The sequence below is a fragment of the Gorilla gorilla genome, chromosome 13 (genome assembly GCF_029281585.2).
Source record: "Gorilla gorilla gorilla isolate KB3781 chromosome 13, NHGRI_mGorGor1-v2.1_pri, whole genome shotgun sequence".
In the NCBI taxonomy this organism is placed as follows: domain Eukaryota; kingdom Metazoa; phylum Chordata; class Mammalia; order Primates; family Hominidae; genus Gorilla; species Gorilla gorilla.
In genome coordinates this window covers 65690632-65703960 of record NC_073237.2, presented here as the reverse complement: position 1 = coordinate 65703960, position 13329 = coordinate 65690632, and the positions used below count along the sequence as shown (strand labels likewise).

General features: G+C 42.6%; 1 protein-coding gene across 4 annotated transcripts in view; it reads left to right on the top strand.

Annotated features, from left to right (window-relative positions):
- Positions 1-13329, top strand: part of APBA1 (amyloid beta precursor protein binding family A member 1) — a 239100-nt gene that overhangs the window by 188270 nt on the left and 37501 nt on the right. For all 4 annotated transcript variants that reach the window (XM_063696445.1, XM_063696444.1, XM_055350760.2 and 1 more), the window contains exons 3-5: positions 2014-2109; positions 6470-6509; positions 10197-10342. In XM_063696445.1, coding sequence (XP_063552515.1) covers positions 2014-2109; positions 6470-6509; positions 10197-10342 — 282 coding nt within the window. The remainder of the gene's footprint in view (positions 1-2013; positions 2110-6469; positions 6510-10196; positions 10343-13329) is intronic.

Here is a 13329-nt window from a genome sequence, read left to right as displayed (position 1 = left end):
TGTAAAGAATTTATTTTTAGAAGATTTAGAGCAATTGAGAAATAGGAAATGTGAGACTCTCTGGAGGATTGTTTTTAATGAAGGTGTGATACAGCCCTCAAACCATGCAATTAAAGAAAATCCAGCTGCACCAGGTTCCCTGGGGGCCAGACCCTTAAAATCAATGTGACAGAAAATTACTTGGGGGAAAAAATAGAATCGTACATATCCAAAGAAGCTCTTCAGATTTGAAAAACTGGGGAAATTTAAAGGCATTAAATTCTCATGAAGACTTTACTACATTAATTTGGAGTCAGCCAGAGAGCTAAATCAGCAAGTACCCACCAGCTCTCTTTGGTGCCAAATAAAAGTTGTGTGTGTTGCTTCTTGAAGGCATGCGGGGCTACTTTATTGCAGCCAGGGGCTGTGGGGCCTGGGGTTCTTTATGCCAGCTGTTACCCTGGGCCTGCCCTCTTGGCTTCCCCACAGAGTGTCTGATGTCGGCATGTGAATATTTAAGGGGTTCGTTGGTTGTCCTGACCTCCCTGCCTAGAATCAGGTGTATGGGATCACAAGAAACAAATTCAAGTCTCACAGCATTAGGCTGGGATCATACAACTTCTTCATCTGAATTAAAATGAATTTCACTGCATTATCTTGCTGTTCATTTGTGGCCCTTTATATTTTCCATAATTCAGACTTTTTGGAAAAGATTTTTTTGTTTGTTTGTTTCACACAGTGCTCACCAAGCTCCCCCTTGTCTATCAGCGTGCCCCCTCAGCCCCAACACCAGCACCATTGCTGTGTGAAACATTATCCCTTTCCATGAAAATATTTTACTGATGTCTCTGTGCCTCAGCTTCCCCCAAGGGGGCTGGTCCCGAGAGATCAGACATGGGTTCAAGCAAGCAATAGGGTTATTTTGCTTCCTTTGCCCAGGACCTACCTCCCCACGCGTCCCCACGCTTCCTGAGAGAACACATCTCTGTTTAGTTTTTCTCTGTGTTTTATGCCTTTTGTCAAACACTGCCAACAGACTGTGAAGCAGCGCAGCCTTCCTCTCAGAGGACCATTGCTGTGGAATTCTTAAGCATCTCTGTGGCTCACCTGAGGATGCCTTTCATCTCCCAAGATTTCAGAAGCACACAGCAATGTTTGGCTATAGGTTGGGGAGTGTTTTCCGGGCCTGTATCAGTCCCATCCCTGTGCTTGCTTGTTTTATTTGCCCATCCATTCAGAAGATGTTTATGGAGCACCTTCTGTGTACACTGACCTGGGAGCTTCCTATTCACGTCTAGCAGGGCCTGCCTGCACAGGGAGCTGGGGTCCCATCAGCCCAGGCAATACTACACCCAACCAGGCCATTCTCCCTGAGCCTATTTTTCTAAGCCTTATTTTCCGATACACCGTTTGACAAAGGATTTTTGAACTATTCTAAGAGCATCCAAGGTAGTGTTTGGATGTTAAAATGCTGAAATTTCTCTGAATTTTCAATAGCCTGTAGACTAAATCAGACAAAATATTTGAAATCTGAATTGACTAGAAAAATACAGGTGGTATGGTTTCTAGCCATCAAAATCAGGCCCAGCTACCTCTTTAAAAATGTGTGTTTTAATTTTTACTTTTTCATTTGGGGCAGGCAATTTTATAAGACATTTGGTACCCTAAATATTTGGCTTCGTCAGTAAGAAAAAAATGTTTTAAACATGTTTGTGTAATATCCTTAGCTCAATTCATTTAGGATTTTTTATATTCAACCTTTTCTGTATTTTCTTTCAACATTTGGCCTAAGGGAAAAAACGGCCCATAGCTATGAAAGCTCCTTTGAAAGCATGGCAGGACTTGAAAAAGCAAGCTTGAAAACCACAAGTGTTTTATGTACAGTTGGCAGCCCCTTTTTAAGAGGTTTTCTCCCCACTGCAGTGTCTGTTCGATTGTGTTCTGCTTTGCTTCTCTCTCCCGGCCCCTTTCCCCCAGCCAAGTGTCTGCCGAGTCTCTCAAATTCTCACTGTGTTTCCTCTTGCTGTGTTCTAGTCTCCGTCTCCTGGCAGCTCCTCCCCCTTGGGTGCAGAGTCATCAAGCACATCTCTTCACCCCAGTGACCCTGCGGAAGCGTCCACTAATAAAGAGGTAGGGTGCTGTTTTGTTACCAAAGCCATTGGGCCATTTTGCTCTACTCTAATACTGTTCTGTGCTTCCTAATACAGCATCCTACAGCGCTCCTGACCCACATTACCCTGGTGAGAACAATCCTGATTTCTCCTGTCCGGTGTGCAGTTCACCTGTTAAAGCCATGTCATCCAGTTTGATAGCCACTGGCTGCAGGTGTCTAATTAATGAATAAAGTGAAAAGTTTATTTCCTCAAGCACAGTAGCCACATTTCAAGTGCTCGGACAGGGTGGATTACAGAGCATTTGCATCATTGCAGGAAATTCTGTTGAACAGCACTTGACCTCAGACACCAAAAACTCCACGTACAGCATCTTTCCTCCTGGCGTTAACATGCCTGCTGATGCCATGGGCTTGCAGTTGCTGTGTGCTTTGGGAAATGTGTTAGTTTCTTAAATACCCTTTATTTCAGGCCCAAATGAGATATCTTTCATAAGAATAGAGTGGCCATACATTCCCAGTTTACCTAGGGTGTGGTTCCAGTTCACACCTGTTGTCCAGGCAGCCCATCTTATGAGCGCCCTTCTCTCTTGCTGGTGCGGTGCCGCCTGCGAGAACTTTCCACGGTGCTGGAAATGTTCCACTTCTGCTCTGTCCACTATGGTAGTCATTAGCCTCATGTGCCTGTCAAACCCTGGAAATGTGGCCAGTGTAACTGAGGAACTGAAGTTTTCATTTTATCCCATTTTAATTAACTTAAATAGCCACGTGTGGCTGCAGACTGCCAGACAGTGCAGCTCTAAAGTATCCGTTTTGGACAACAAATTCTGTGGTCGCCTTGCTCATGTGGAGCATATCAGTGAGAAGATGCTGCTTTCTCCCATTGAGGTGTCTGGGTCTGAGAAAGGGCAGCCCCAGAGGGGAGACACTGCCTTCTCCCATACCCAGGGTACTTTTACACCTCGTGAACTGCCACCCACACCTGCTAATGAGCCAACTTCAGGTAAATGTTGGTCTGCGCCATAATCTGTGTGTGGGCTCAGCTCACTCTAAATATAGCTGCTCCCTCATCAACACTGAGGAGATGTGTTAAAGAGGTAAACCACATGATGAATGATGGTTTCCTTTTCCCTCATTTTGCTGATAATTTTATGTTAAATGCAATGAAAAAAAATCTCTGTTTAAACTGAGTGGCAGATCGCTTTTAAAGGGAGTCTTAGTTAAAATTTACCCTTAAGGCACCCTTGAATACCATATATTTGCCATTAAATATTTACACAAAGGAAAAGTATTTTTTATTAATCTGTTCATACTAAGCCAAACAAACAAACATAGACCTTCTCTGAAATGACACCAACATTAGAATTTAGACTAGAAATATACTTTGGTCTCCTCTGGTCTTGAGCCTCAGACACTTGGCCATTGGGAGCACAAGTGACAAGGGCACAGTTTCTGCTGTTCCCACCGTTCCACAGTTTGCTTCATTCTTATATCACATGGTTGGGTGAGAACAAATAGTAAGAAGAAAAGAAGGACAGGTGCCATGATGATAACAGTCATGAGCACTATCGTTTCTTGAGCATTGACAATGTTCCAGGAACTGGGCTGAGAAAAATCACAGATAGTGTCTCATTTAATTCTTAAAATAATTCTGTGAGGTAGGTATCACTGTCCTCATTTGCTGGTTGAAAAAGCTAAGAGGTTGAATAACTTACCTGAGATTGTAGAGCTCACAAGTGGTCAGCCAGGATTCAAATCCAGAACTCATGGGAACCCGTGCTCTTAACTGCCAAGATCTGCCACTGCTGGAGTAGAAAGTGTTTGCAGGTCACAGACTACATGGACAAGGTACCTTGTCTGTCATTGTTCCAGTTGTCCAATTGTGCCTCCAAGTTCTGCACGAGTCGAATTGTGTGACCCCCAAACACAAACCCCAAAGATCTTAGCCTTTAGCTTTTTAAATGCAACTTTATTTATTTATTCTTGAAAGTTAAGGATCAACTGATGTTCATCTCAGTCCACATGTGAAATAAAGGGCTAACCAGACATCTAAATATTCAGCATTTGATTATGCATTAGATATAATAAGGCAAATTTGTTAGTTTCTCAGTTCCTACAAGACTTGGCTCATGTTTCTATATATCCTTAGAAATGATGATGAAAATCCTATTTGTGTGTAATGATTGGAGATTCTTTCATTTCACAAAACTCTTTTTAAAAAAAATTTACTCCCCCAGAGACTAAGAAAGCTAGTCATGAGCTCATGCATAGAGAATAAGTGAATGTACCAAATGCCCTCTGTTGCAGCTCTTTTTTTTTTTTAAAGATGGTAAACTTTATTTTGCCAAATTATTTTTTTCAAACTTATCTTTTTTTTATTTTTTTTTATTATACTTCAAGTTTTAGGGTACATGTGCACAACGTGCAGGTTAGTTACATACGTATACATGTGCCATGTTGGTGTAGCTCTTAATAAAACAGCAGCTTTGAGAGCTATAGACCAAAGTAATTCTTTTGTAGCTTCTGCTAAAATCTGGACACTGTCTAGCATTCAGAAAAGTATCAAAATAGAGCAAGAAAATGTGAATTGACTTCTTAGATATACCTGGAGGCTAAGCAATTCTGATTAAACAAACTCTCATTACCCCAGGCTCTAGTTACTTGGGACAAGGGTAAGGAAATGGTTGGGAAATAATAACTTAAAAGTTTTAGGCCCCTATGAAGATGCTAGCTTCTATCTGCATACCATGAAGTTATGAGGGTTTTTTTCTTTTCTTTAAACCAACCTGAATTAGACAGATTTGACTGCTGGCTCCCAACTGGGCCTATCTTCTCACTTAGGTAAGTGGAAAATAAAATTAACGTAAAGCACTGCTGAAACTGGAGTTCTCTTTCCCCCATCCACATATCCTGGCTTTTATTTGGTGTGCATTTTCTCATAAATGCATTACTAGCCAGTAACTTTTCATTCCTGGTGCACTAGAAACCTACCCACTTTGGTGTGCAGAACCATTTCATCCCAGTGAGCACACATGCAGCAGGTTTACTGAAAAGCTGCCCTGTACAATGTATTATTGTGTGATTAGTGTTGAATTGTCATTATCCTGAATTGAGCTGGAGTCTTACAACTAGGTTTCTTCAACTGCCCCAATTTTTCACAATTAAAACTACTATTTTTAGACTGTTGTCCAAGTATTAACCAAGTTTTCATCCCTTTGCCATTCCCATCCTCCAAGGAAAGAGCACTGTGTCAAGTGCTAGGTTAGGGAGTTGCTCCCCATGACATCCCAACACTCACCCAGGGCGCTTTCCTCATCCAGCCTGCCAGGCACCCCAGAGTCTTCCCTCTAGGCAGGTCAGCCTATCCAACAGCTATTCAGTGCCAGATATCTTTCCTCTTAAAGTCATGCATTTAAATAATCACCTAAGAACTGGGTAGGTTCTCAGCAATGGAATTCTTGGCCATGCAAACCTTACCTTCTACCCATTTTAGGGAGTTGTCTTTAACACTAGCTCTCCACTCTCCTGTGATGCTTGTATCACCCTGGTCCAGACACACTAGCTTCAAATTCTACTACTGGTGGAAGCAGGGGTGAATTTTTTTTCTCTTATCTCAGTCAGTGTTACATCTAGGACATCTGCTTCTGAAAGGAACGTATGGTGAGTTTTGCTCCTCTGATAGCAGGCAGTTAAGCTGCCATCTAGTCAGGCTCTAAAAGGTGTCTAGCTCATCATCTCTGCTTCCAACAGTGCTGTGAGAACGCTGACCTTTGCTCTGAGGTGCAAAAGAAATTCCAGGGTTTTTAATTTACTCCTTTGTTGTGTTCTTATTCAGATAACACACAATAATGATTTATATAATGGAGTTTTTCAACTAAAATAAATCAGTAGGAGATGAAAGGAAGAGATTTTTAAAAACTCTGGCACACATTTTTAGCACTGTGAGAGATCACTGTGGCAAAGAGTAAAATAAATTTCTCTAAGAGAATTCTTAATTTCAACTATAATCATAGCATTGGTGCTTTCACTAATCAGTTTTTCACATGGAAATGCAGATCCTTAAGAATACAAATTGTGCCCTTTTTATTGTTGTTAGAGACTTTTGTCTGTGGGATTGTTTTTTAGTTGGCAAATACCTCTCTGATTATGAAATGTAAGATTTCTAGATTATCTAAAATATGAATGGACTATTCTGGGTTTTAGGTAACCTTTACTAATAAATGCATGTTTATCTGCACTTTACTTTCTCTAACTGAAAATGATCAATAACTGGTAACTGCCACTGATTATGTATTTATTTTTCATGTTGCATGGATGATTGTGTTAATGCATATTTCATTATGATTTGCTCTTTTTGAAACCTCTTTGTCTTTATTACAGTCAAGAAAAAGCTTGGCTTCATTCCCAACCTACGTTGAAGGTAAGAGCTGAAAAGAAAATACTGAGCACTGAGTCATTCATGAATCTTTTAGCATTGGGGCATATGAAGCACTGAGATATAAGACAATGGAAGGGAAGAAAGGCTACAAAGTCACTTATTCACAATGTTAACAGTCTTAGGATCTTAGACTCAAAGGATGATAGCTGGGAGCCTCTCAGAAATCCTCCTCGCGTCTTTGCTCATTATGTGGATGAGGACTCTGAAATTGGAGTCGAAGCTGTGGGCTTTACCCAGTGTCATGCAGCTTAGCAGTGGTCACACTGGATCCAAAACCCAAGTATCCTTATTCTGTCTCTGTGCACCTCATACATTCAAAAAGAAAAATTCAAGTGGGAATGAACATTAACTAAGGCGGAAATTTCGGTCTTTTTTAATAAGAAAAACCTTCCCAGCAATTTTCATCTATTACGTGGATGAGCTAGTAATAGTAACAGTTACCGCATGCTTACTCTGCCAGGTTCTGTTCTAAGCACCTCCCATGTAATAACTAATTGAATCCTCACTTCAATCCTGTGAAGTGAGTTTTATTATTATCCCCATGTTATAATGAGACAACTGAGGCATCAAGAGGGTAACTTGCCCAAGATCCCACAGTTGGCAGTGCAGACCCAGGCTATGAATTGGCAGGCTGGCACCATACTTCTCTCTGGAAACCGGTGTCTTTGTGGAGCTGCCACACATGGTTGTGCAGGTTACTCACTGCACAAGGGCACCTACTCTAAGGCCAAGTGGGGCCAAAGTTCAGCCAAGCTCTGCACTCCAGCTGGAGACTGTACCATCCAAATGGGGCACCAAATCAGGCACCATTTCTCATTCACAAAGAGGCACTCACTCTCTGGCTAGAGGTGATGCTGAGGGTCCACCTGGGTGCATCGCCATTTCCTTGAAGGGGGCTTTTCTGGAGGCCAGAGAACGCCCAGACATGTCTCTGAGGGTGTGTCTGGACTTTGGATCCTGTGCATGAACAGTCATTGTGTTCCACTGCCTGGGAAAGGGTTACCAGGGCTCATAAACCTTCATGAACCCTTGGCCTCAAAGCCCAGGACAAGCTCACAGTTTTGGTTTAGTTACTCAGTTTCTCTCTTGAATCATTGTAAATTATTTGCATCATTTTTGTGAGGCCCTGAAATTCTGTGAGAGCATTCTGGGAAGTTTTCTGAAGTTTGAAAGCTCCCGTCTTCATATTCATCCCCCAGGCCTAGAGATTTTTCAGGCTCAGCATTAGCCTGAGTATGAGGATGTCACGTTTGTGCTCCCTTATCCACAGAGCAATCCGAAGGCAGCATTAAAGGGAAACCATGTTCCGAAAGGCCAAAAGAAAACCTGCAATTCTCTGACATAGGATCATTAAGGGTTTAATTTTTTTTAACTTTGTAAGAATATACTATCCCTGAGCTCAAAGTGAACTTATGAAATTGGGGCTTTTATTTTTCTGGGTGTGATGCGATGACAGTGATATTCAATTATATTCAATTTCCTGAAAGGATAAATGACATAAGACCATATCTCAAAAGGTGTTTAGGTCTGATATTTGTGTGTCTTGGCTGCTTGGCATTTCTACAGTCATTTAAATATAATTTGGATTGCTTTTAAACATATCCCCATACCCACACTTACTGTAGTCAAAAAGGGACCTTCTCAGTGAATAGCGCCAAATCAGAGAATATATGATGTTAGAAGTCCCGTAGAGAAGGTAGTTAATTTTTGTTTTCTTTTAACATTGATTTTTAAAAAATAGATGGAAGACTTTTAAAAGTTCATATCCCAGATGAGATCTTTCTTCTTCATATCTGGTTGGCAATAATGATTATGTTTCCATAACACTGTAAATGCATCACCAGGAACTTATCATAGAAGAACTGACAATCTTTTACTTTATATAAAGTGTAATGTGGATTCAGACCTGTTCATATATTATTTTATATGCTTCCCTGCTCTACAACTGAAACTGTATATCATATATAGCCCGAATCCATCTCACATCTATAAAAGATTCAGAGCGGGCCCCTGTGGCTGTTGAGTAGAGTGTGAATTACTGGTATGTAGTGGAGGCAGATTTGTCTGTGTACCACTCACAGTGTTAGCTTCAAAGTCTTGCTTATAAAAATGGAGAATAAGACAAATAACAGGCTTCCTTATTTAGTTACTACATAGATGCTTTGTGAAAGCCCTTCCTAAAACACTTTTAATTTCTTTGTTTCAAGCACCACCTTAGTTTTAGATAAATGAGTAGATTATTTTACATCTGTACTCTGATAAGTAGTTCAGCACAGGAAGCAGCTGTGTAAACTCAGGATGAGCTTGATGTTTAAGGATAAAAATAAAAAGCATTTCAGATTAGCCTTCCAAGAGGAAAAAGCAAATTGTTTCCATTACAAGTTATCTAATTTAAGACCCTGAGGTTTTAACAGTGGGTTAAAATGTATATTTTAGTCTCTGCAGATGTACCAGTCAAGTAAAATAAAATACACAAGGCTAGGCATGGTGGTTCATGCCTGTAATCTCAGCACTTTGGGAGGCTGAGGTGGGCAAATTGCTTGAGCCCAGGAGTCCAAGACCAGCCTGGGCAAGATGGCAAAACCCCATCTCTACAAAAACTACAAAAATTAGTTGGGCATGGTAGTGCCTGTAGTTTCAGCCACTTGGGAGGCTGAGGTGGGAGGATCCCTTGAACCTGGGAGGCAGAGGTTGCAGTGAGCCGAGATCACACCACTGTACTCCAGCCTTAGCAAGAGAGTGAGACCTTGTCTCAAAAAAAAAAAAAGAAAGAAAATAAAATACATATGTTTCAATTGCAGATTAAAATGCCTTTTTAAGTAGACTGTTATACAGTTATATATTAATGACAGACATGTTTTAATTTCGAGTTAGGGTTTACAAGTAATTGTGGTTAGAAACAGGTGCCCCCAATTAAAATATTTAAAACAGGTTTGACTTAAAAGGCTGGTAAAATAGAACAGAAAATTTGATTTTCCTTGGAATCTGTCTATGTGTGGGCACAGGCCAAGAACATTATAACCTGTAAGTGAACAAGATTGACAGCATGGGACTGTGACTTTGAGGTCACATTATCTGTCTTGCACAATTGAGGTCAGAAGCCATTACAGGAATCCAGACATTCTGAAACAGATATCCTATTTTTCTGATCTATAAATTTGTTTCTTCCATTATGGATTAAATGGAGGAAGAGATATGAATGGGGGGGGCAAGTAATAGGAATTGCTGTAAAAAGCTTTTCTAAAAAGACAGCCATCTAGTTACTTAACCATTTATCCAGCAAATATCTAGTTGATACCACCTGGGTGACAGTAAGACAAGAGAGTCAGAGGTGAATGTGACATGGTCCTTGTCCCCTAAGAGCTCACAGTCTAACAGGAGAAACAGTATCCTTTATTGCAGAATTTTATGTTCCATGTTTAAGTAAATATTTGCATCACTTTCCATAGTAAATGGTTTTGGAGAAGCAAAATATTTTAGAAACTGTGCCTTCTATTTGAAAATGAGGTGTGGGTGCAGATAGACACAGAGAGATGCCTCAGACCAGCAGGTTGACTCTGCCTCACCTGTGCCAGCAGTGAGGCATGGGAGAGGGGTGATGTGCCATTGAGGGGGTTGGCAGGCCCCACCCCAGGATGGCTTCCCTCACTGTGGCTCTATGTGTTACAGTTCCGGGACCCTGCGACCCCGAAGACTTGATCGATGGAATCATTTTTGCCGCCAATTACCTTGGCTCCACTCAGCTGCTCTCAGACAAAACTCCTTCCAAAAACGTGCGCATGATGCAGGCCCAGGAAGCCGTAAGCAGGATCAAGGTGAGGACATCTGGGTGCTCCAACAGGGACAGGGGGCCGGTGTAGGCACTGGAGCAGTCTACAGCACTGGCCACAACTCCACATATAGTTTAGAGGAGAGTGGTTTGAGATGACATCACACAGGCAGTGCTTATCCATGTGCCTGCTAACAAAACAAAAATTTCCAAAATCTACTGGAGTCTTTATATACAAACATGATCTATTTAGGTTGTTATAAATGGCCAGTCTTGAGAAGAAGTGCTTATGATCACAACCTTTGAAAAGTTGATGTAATGAGGAAGGATGCCATTTTGAGTATTATGTCTCAAGTGCAAGACATGTACCACTGGATTTCCACTGACAGCTGGAGGTCAGTGGCAAACATTCATGTTACAGAGTTGGTTCAAACTAGGTGGCATTGCTTTTGAACCAGTCCATCCTGTTCAAGCTAGATTGAACTGGCTTGCTTCAAGGAAAGTGAACCCTTTGATCAAATCTAACCTGGCTAGTCTAAGGTCAGTGCAAGGCTAATCCAGTTTAAACTAGTTTGAGTCAATCATAACATGTTTGAATCTCTTTAATCAAGACATAAAAGGAACGAGCCTGTTTGATCCAGGAGGAACCACTCTTATCTGGTTTAAGTCATTCACAACTAGTTTGAACCATCCAGAACTGGTTTATTCCCATGAATAAATGCAGCAACACAGAGCTCTAGAATCTCCACCACGATACCAAAACTACCTAGAATCGTGGGCAAACCAGGACTCCAGGAACACTTAAGGTGTGTTTATGTCATCCACATGCCATTGTGCCACCAGCACCTGGAACCACTGGGCAGCTTCCCCGAGCCTTGAGGCCACTGTCACCTAGAGCCCTAGGGACAGCATCATGGTAGAAGTCCAGGACCAGGTATTTCCAGCAAGTTGGAATAGGTTAGAACTTGCAAGAGTCTGTTTTATCCAGTTTCAACTGGTCAAAATGGATTCTTCCCACAAGGAGCCATTCCATATTTCATACCTTCTCTCTCACACACTCCCAGGTTGCACCCTGGTGTTTGTGTGGTAATGTGGAAGGAGAAAGAGGGACAGGTAGACCACAGAAACTGAGAATCCTTAATCTCGCAATCAAAGAAAAAATTATTCCTTGAGCACTTAGGCATGAAGAGCTGTGCAGGGTCTTGGCAGGGAGGAAAAACAGTAGCTGATAAAGTGAGATCCTTGTTCTCAAGCTCAGCAGTATGAATGAGGGAATGACAAAGCAAGCCAGGGAGTGTGTGGGGTGTGCCCAAGGAGAGGACGGTGTCAGAGGCCGAGTGCCACCAGAGTGCGGGGGAAGCCTGCAGATGTGAACACCTCTGACCACTGCCTTCTGCCTGAGAGGTAGAAAGGAACAGTAAGTGACCAGCAATTCCAAGAGGTGCTTGCAGAGGAGAGGCAGTTGGTTTGGGCCTCATGCCCAAGCTGATTCTTACGATAGTCACGTGTCCAGACTCTGCCATGTGGTGAATAGTAAACAGCTCATAACATCACCAACACCGTAAATATGATGCGCCTGAACCCTCAGCTGTCCAGTTATCCTGCAGTTCCCAGGATGCTGTGTGAATGGCCCCACGTCCCTCTCATGGCTTCCTCCTCAGGCCGCTCCTGCTGCTGGGGCCTCTGTGTTGTCACCCACTGATCTGACCACCTCTCTGTACTTGGAGGAAATGCTTCTCCCCCAAGCTCAGAGCTGGCCCTTCTCTTAACTCCTCCTAGGACAGTAAAGCCCATGCCGTAACTTTTGACATGACTATGATGTTTTTATAAACCAGGGAGGAGTGATTTGCAACTGCCTCAAGAGTGACTGTTGTCACAACCCTGCTAGGCCAGACCTAGTGTCAGGATTACTGACAGGACCTTTTAGTTCCTTCCGTGTGTCAGGGATCCACTCAGCCACTTCATCTGGGGCACACAAACCTTGCCTGTGCCTCAGAGGCCCTGCTGCCATAAAGCCCATTTCTGTGGTGTTTGTCTTCTTCTAAAATTAGCCTCTCCCAGAATGATGGACAGTGGGAAGGTCCAGTTCTTTTAGGGGAAGCCCCACCCCCTACCCAAAGAGATGTGTCTTGCCCCATGGCTCCCAACAGGACAACTCCGTGAAGACAGTCTGACCTTCATACCTTTTGGGACTTTGAGACTAAACAATGCTACGGATAGAACATCACCATGTTCTTGGGGAGCTGCCCATCCAAGCTTGGCCTAGTTCCCTTTCACTGTCTTCCCATTTCCACGAAGTAGTAACATTGTGCCAGCAAGTCTCCCCAAGGTCTTCTCCATCTTAATTTAGTTGTCTTCCAGGCACAGCATTCAAAACAACAACCCACAAACCTCTCAGAGAGAGCAAGCTGCTTCTCAGGCACAGTCACATCCTATTTTGTATAAAGCAGAGAACTTTAAATCAAAGAGACATAGAGACATAGTTCTGACTCCACGTGCCCCATGGGTACCAGATATGCCACCTGGGCTTCCAGGTGAATGGTGCTGTTAGCTTCCCCAGGTTTGGTGGAAGCACAAAAGCCTGGTGTGCCTCACTTGGGGTCTCTGATAGACAGGGACTGCCTTCATAAGATGTGTTTGGAAATGAGTGGGGGCACCTCTGCTTGTCACCGTGACTGGGGGCATTTTCTGGGCCAGAGCCAGGTGTGCTCAAGACCCTATAACATCCAGGGCAGAGCCACAAAACAAAGATTTTATCTCTACCAAAATGCCAAGGAGCCCCTATCAAGGAATGCTACCAGAGCCCGTTCAGGCGTATCTTCCAGAATAAAGCAGCAGTCTGCCCCCAAAGGAGTACTGAAGACTTCTGAGGTTGAAAACTGCATGTTGCCTTGAGGTTAGTTTTTTCTAGGTTCTATCCATCAAGGTTTCAAACATTTTAAGGTTCAGGTTTCATTTGGGACACCTTGTTTATTAGCCCTCCGATAGCTTTGGACTCCTACAGACAGAACATTTATGCCTTTCCAGTCCCCT